General features: G+C 28.7%; 1 protein-coding gene across 2 annotated transcripts in view; it reads right to left on the bottom strand.

The window, feature by feature from the left end:
* Nucleotides 1-758: 758 nt before the first annotated feature.
* sat1a.1 (spermidine/spermine N1-acetyltransferase 1a, duplicate 1) overlaps nucleotides 759-6,511 on the bottom strand; it is an 11,256-nt gene continuing 5,503 nt past the window's right edge. The window contains 3 exon segments of one of the 2 annotated variants that reach the window (NM_001030199.1): nucleotides 759-1,062; nucleotides 4,264-4,304; nucleotides 4,387-4,488. In NM_001030199.1, coding sequence (NP_001025370.1) covers nucleotides 892-1,062; nucleotides 4,264-4,304; nucleotides 4,387-4,488 — 314 coding nt within the window. In that variant the 3' untranslated portion in view covers nucleotides 759-891. 2 annotated transcript variants of the gene reach the window in all.

The following is a 6,511-nucleotide window of genomic DNA, read 5'->3' as shown; positions in this document are numbered from 1 at the left end:
ATAAAACCCTGTCCCCTACTCAATATTCAGTTTTAGTCTAAAATGCATCATCATGCTGAAATAAAACCCCGCCCCCTACTCAATATTCAGTTTTAGTTTAAAATGCATCATCATACTGAAATAAAACCCCGCCCCCTACTCAATATTCAGTTTTAGTCTAAAATGCATCATCATACTGAAATAAAACCCCGCCCCCTACTCAATATTCAGCTCCAGTAGCAAATAATCATACTGAATATAAAACCCTGTCCCCTACTCAATATTCAGTTTTAGTCTAAAATGCATCATCATACTGAAATAAAACCCCGCCCCCTACTCAATATTCGGTTTTAGTCTAAAATGCATCATCATACTGAAATAAAACCCCGCCCCCTACTCAATATTCGGTTTTAGTCTAAAATGCATCATCATACTGAAATAAAACCCCGCCCCTACTCAATATTCTGGTTCAGTTGCAAATACATCATCAGACTGAAATAAAGTCCCGCCCCCTACTCAATATTCTGTTTCAGTTTATAATACATCATCATTCTAAAATAAAGCCCCGCCCCCTACTCAATATTCTGTTTCAGTTTATAATACATCATCATTCTGAAATAAAGCCCCGCCCCCTATTCAATATCCTGTTTCAATCTAAAATACATCATTATACTGAAATAAAGCCCCGCCCCCTAATCAATATTCTGTTCCAGTTGCAAATATATCAAAGATACTGAAATAAAAGTTGCAGCAACAGCTTTACATTTAAAGATGAACTGTTTTTTTTTTTTTTGGAACATTCCTATACAGGATGGATAGTATGCGAATTGGGACGCAGCATGTGTTTAGATGCACCATGACTTTTAAAGTTGTGTCCACTAAACTGAACAGCAGGTGGTCCTCCAGAGCGCTTCACTCCTCGCTGGTCATCTTGAGGAGACTCTGTTTGTCGATCTTGAAGAGTCTCCATCCCTCCTCCAGGGAGAGGTCGGACGCTCCTCGCCGCTTGTAGAACTCAATGGAGGTGGTGTTCCACTCTGCCACTATGAAGTGCATACTACTGCAGCGCGTCCTCACCGCCGTCTGCACACAAGCACACATGATGAGCATACACTCAGCAGGGGGAAGATCAGACGGCTGTAAAAGCTTAGATCATTAACCTGATCACTAATGATTAACTAGTGCTGTATACTTTGAGCTCTGATGTACACTGCACTTTAGCCCTTGAGGAGAAAACATGTTTTAAGTCTTAAAGGGATAGTTCACCCACCCACATATGAAGATTTCCTGCTAATTTACTCATCTACAGGTCATACAAGATGTAGGTTTTCTGCAGTAGAACATTCAACTTGTGCTTTTCAAAATTATGTGCACTAATGTTTCACAAATGTGCACTTTTAAAAATTAAGTGCACTTAATTTGAACTATTAAATTCACTTGTGCACTTTTCACAGTTACGTGCACTTTTTCACATTTACAGTAAGTGCACTTCTTTTTAACTATTAAGTGCACATGCGCTTTTCACAAGTGAGTGCTTTGATATTATTATCTGCATGTTTTCCAATTACGTGCACTTGTGCTTTTTCAGAAGTATGCACACTACTTTTTACATTTAAGTGCACTTCATTTGAACTATTAAGTTTACTTGTGCACTTTTTGTTATTATTATGTTCACTTTTTACAATTATGCTTACATATGGTTTTCTAAATTATGTGTACTACAGGCACTTTATTTTATCTATTAAGTGCACTTTTCACAAATATGTGCCCTTATTTTTCACATTTACTGTAAGTGCAATTGTTCACTATTAAGTGCACTTTTGTGCTTTTCACAGGTGCAGTTTTTGCTATTAAGTGCACTTTTTACAATTACATGCACTTGTGCTTTTCAAAACTATATGCACTACTGTTTTACGATTAAGTGCACTTATAACATTTAAGTGCACTTTATTTAATATTTTAAATTCACTTGTGCTCTTTTTGCAATTATGTGCACTTTTTCACATTTACTATAAGCACTTCTTCACTAGTTAGTGCACTTGTTCACTGGTAAGTGCACTTGTGCTCTTTTTGAAATTAAGAGCACTTATTCACTACTTAGTGCACTTGTGTGCTTTTTAAAAGTGCACTTTTTGTAATTATTAAGTCAACTTTACAATTATGTGCACTTGTACTTCTCAAAATTACATGCACTACTTTTTCACAATTATGTGCACTTTTAACAATTAAGTGGACTATTTAACTATTACGTTCACTTATGCACTTTTCACAATTATGTGCATTTTGTTACATTTACTGTAAGCACTCTTCTTCAACACTAAATGCATGTGTGCTTTTCACAAATGTACTTTTTGTTGTTATTATTATGTGCACTTTTTACAGTCATGCGCACTTCTGTTTTTCAAAATCATGTGCACTACTTTTTTACAATTACATGCACTTTTAACATTTAGGTGCAGTTTATTTTAAATATAAAGTTCACTTGCGATCATTTTGCAATTATGTGCACTTTTTCACATTTACTGTAAGCACACTTCTTCAATATTTAGTGCACTTGTTCAATGGTAAGTGCACTTGTGCTCTTTTTGCAATCATGTGCACTTTCACATTTGGTGTAAGTGCACTTCTTAACTATTTAGTGCACTTGTGTCCTTTTTAAAAGCGCACTTTTTGTAATTATTAAGTCAACTTTACAATTATGTGCACTTGTACTTTTAATAATTACATGCACTACTTTTTCACAATTATATGCACTTTTAACAATTAAGTGGACTATTTAACTATTACGTTCACTTATGCACTTTTCACAATTATGTGCATTTTGTTACATTTATTGTAAGCACTCTTCTTCAACACTAAATGCATGTGTACTTTTCACAAATGCAGTTTTTGTTATTATTATGTGCACTTTTTACAGTCATGCGCACTTCTGTTTTTCAAAATTATGTGCACTACTTTTTACAATTATGTGCACTTGTGCACTTTAAACATTCAAGTATGCTTTATTTTAAATATAAAATTCACTTGTGCTCTTTTTGCAATTATGTGCACTTTCACATTTACTGTAAGTGCACTTCTTCACTATTTAGTGCACTTGTTGTTATTAAGTCAACTTTATAATTATGTGCACTTGTGCTTCTCAAATTTACGTGCATTACTATTTACAATTACATGCACAATTATGTGCACTTTTCACATTTACTGTAAGTGCACTTCCTTTTTGACCATTAAGTGCACTTGTGTGCCTTTGATAAATGACTTTTTGTTGTAATTGTAAAAGGTTTACTTAATAACAACAAAAAGTGCATTATGAAAAGCACACAAGTGCACTTAATGGTCAAAAAGAAGTGCATTTAAAGGATTTGTGAAAAAGTAGGGCATGTAATTTTGAAAAGCACATGTGCATGTAAATGTAAAAGGTTCACTTAATAACATGCACATGTGCTTTTAAAAATTACGAGCACTACTTTTTCACAATTATGTGTACTTTTAACAATTAAGTGCACATCATTTACTATTAAGTTTACTTGTGTACTTTGTCACATTTGCTGTAAGTGCACTTCTTTTTTGACCATTAAGTGAACTTGTGTGCTTTTCATAAATGCACTTTTTGTTGTTGTTATTATTAAGAAAACCTTTTACAAATACATGCACATGTGCTTTTCAAAATTACATGCACTACTTTTTCACAAATACGTGCATTTCGAATAATTAAGTTATCCTATGCACTTTTTTACATTAACTGTAAGTGCACTTCTTTTTTTTACCATTAAGTGCACTTGTGTGCTTTTCATAAATGCACTTTTTGTTGTTATTAAGTAAACCTTTTACAATTACACAAGAGCACTTAATGGTAAAAAAATAAGTGCACTTACAGTAAACGTGAAAAGTGCACATAATTGTGAATGTAATTGTGAAAAATAATGCACATAAATTAAAAAAATTCCAACTTATATTTTTTAATTATTACGTTCACTTGTGCACTTTTTCCACATTTACTGTAATCGTTCTTCACTCTTAAATGCACGTATGGTTTCTACAAGTGCACTTTTTGCAATTTGTGCACTTCTTTTACACGCACTTCTTTTTCTCAATTACCGAAAGATTGCTTTTGCATTTCTCAACATACGTACTTTTGCACTTTTCCCCACTGAAGCTCTTCTTTTTATTTACTTATTTATTTTTGCAAATATATAAGAAGTGCATTTGTTTTGAATGTGGTTTGATTAACAGAGGAACTGCTCACTCATTGCCCACTGAAACAGATGTCAAGGTTAGACTCACCTGACTGAGTTTCTTCAGGATTTCAGACCCAATCCCGAAACCTAATTTGTGTAGATAGAAAAGCGTTACATTACAGTGTCTCACTAATCTGATCATCTAAAAATGACGAGCTCACATTCATACCCCGATACTCCTTCATGACGTAGAAATCTTCCAGGTAGAGCAGTTTCCCAATCCAGGGGTCATAGGTGAAATAATACATGGCAAAGCCAACGATCACATGACCTGGAAAAACAGCTCAATATCACTGCACTGCTGCTGTTTTCACTTTCACAATAAAAACATTTACATCGAGATGATATTCACAGCTTGTTTACAATTGGCTGTGGTTTACACCAACCCTCGCATACACCACAGTCACGTCATTCAGGTGTCAAATCTTCATTTAAGCCTTTTTCTTTCACTTTTGTTGTGTTGATTTGAGCATTTATATCACACTGCGAATTTCATTTTTTCAATTTAGCTTTATTTGTACAGCGCTTTTACAATGAAGATTGTGTCAAAGCAGCTTCACATAAAAGGTCATAGTAAATTGGAACAGTGTAGTTCAGTTTTTTAGAGTTTAAGTTTAGTTCAGCTCAGTTCAGTGAATCATTAATAAATCATTATTTTTACACTAAGAATGGTGTTTGTTTTTTGTGCAAATTCATACAATGTTTAAAATCAACATACATTTACTTAAAGAAACTGATACTAAGTCTTGTGAAAAATGAACTTAATTTAAGGGAAAAAAATGTTACTTTTCTTACACCATTGGTTGTTTTTTTTACTTGCTTTTAGCAAAAACTGTGACTTAAAAGGTAAAGACAAAATAAAATGTTTTCATATTTTTTTATATTTTGCAAACAATTTTTAACAGCACAAGGAATTTTTTTTTACTGTATTTACTATTATATTTTGCTTCTGAAAAAACTCTATTTCTTTTATTTTGGCTGAAATAAAAATAAATAAATAATAATAATAAATACAAACAAATACAAATAAAATAAACAAATAAAGAAATAAAAAACTAATAAAAATATAAATAAATAAATAAAAATTAATTTTAAAACAAATGTAAAATAAACTAAATAATAATAATCAACTATTTGTAAAAAAATAAAATATATTAACACTATTGTTTAAAAACAATTAAATAAAATAAATTATATTAAACTATAATAATAAATATAATAATATTTATTAATAATATATAAATTATACAATTTAAATTTAATGAAAAAACTAATTAAATTTATAATAAATAAATAAATAAATAAATAAATAAATAAACAAAATATAAAAAATAATAATAATATTTTTTAAAATAAAAATTAATTCCTATTATACTTTGCTTCTGAAGAAACTCCTATTTTTTTATTTTGGCTGAAGTAAAAAAATAGATGAATAAAAAATAAATAATAATAATAATAACAAATACAAAATAAAAATAAACAAACCAATAATCAAATAAAAATAATAAAAATATAAAAAATAAATAATAATAATAAATTATATGTTAAAATAACAAAATAAAATAGTTATTAAAACTATTGTTTAAAAACTATTGAATAAAACAAATTATATTAAACTATAATAATAAATATGATAATATTTATTATTAATAAATAAAAATAAAAATTGAAATGTAATTATTAATAAATAAATAGATAATACTAATAATTAATAAGTACAAATAATTTTTTAAAAACAAATGTATAAAAACTAAATAATAATAATAAATTTAACATAAAACTAATAAAAATAAAATATTTATAAAAACTAGTTAAAAAACTATGAAATAAAAAATAATAAATTATATTAATAAATATAATAACATTTGTTAATAATAAATACATTTAAATTAAACTAACAAATAAATAAATATAATAATATTAATAATAATAATCAATGAATAAATACAAAATAAACATAAATAAACAAATAAGAAATAATAAAAAGAAAAAAGAAAATGTATGAAAACAAGTGCATTAAAATAAATAATAGTTATAAATTATGTATAAAATAATGACAATAAAATTGTTATTGAAACTATTAAATAAAACAAATTAGATTTAAAAATGTAATATTTATTAATAATAAATAAACAGTTTTTAAAACTGTTTATAAAATAAATAAATAAACAGTATTTAAAACAAAATAAACTAATTTCCATCCCTACACTGTCAAAAATATTTATACATGAGCAGTTTTACATATTTTATTACACATTTTCCTATTTTTCTTCATTTATTTCTGCTTTTGATTT

Source organism: Danio rerio, chromosome 5 (genome assembly GCF_052040795.2).
Source record: "Danio rerio strain M-AB ecotype USA chromosome 5, GRCz13ab, whole genome shotgun sequence".
In the NCBI taxonomy this organism is placed as follows: Eukaryota; Metazoa; Chordata; class Actinopteri; order Cypriniformes; family Danionidae; genus Danio; species Danio rerio.
This window is presented reverse-complemented; position numbering and strand designations above follow the sequence as displayed.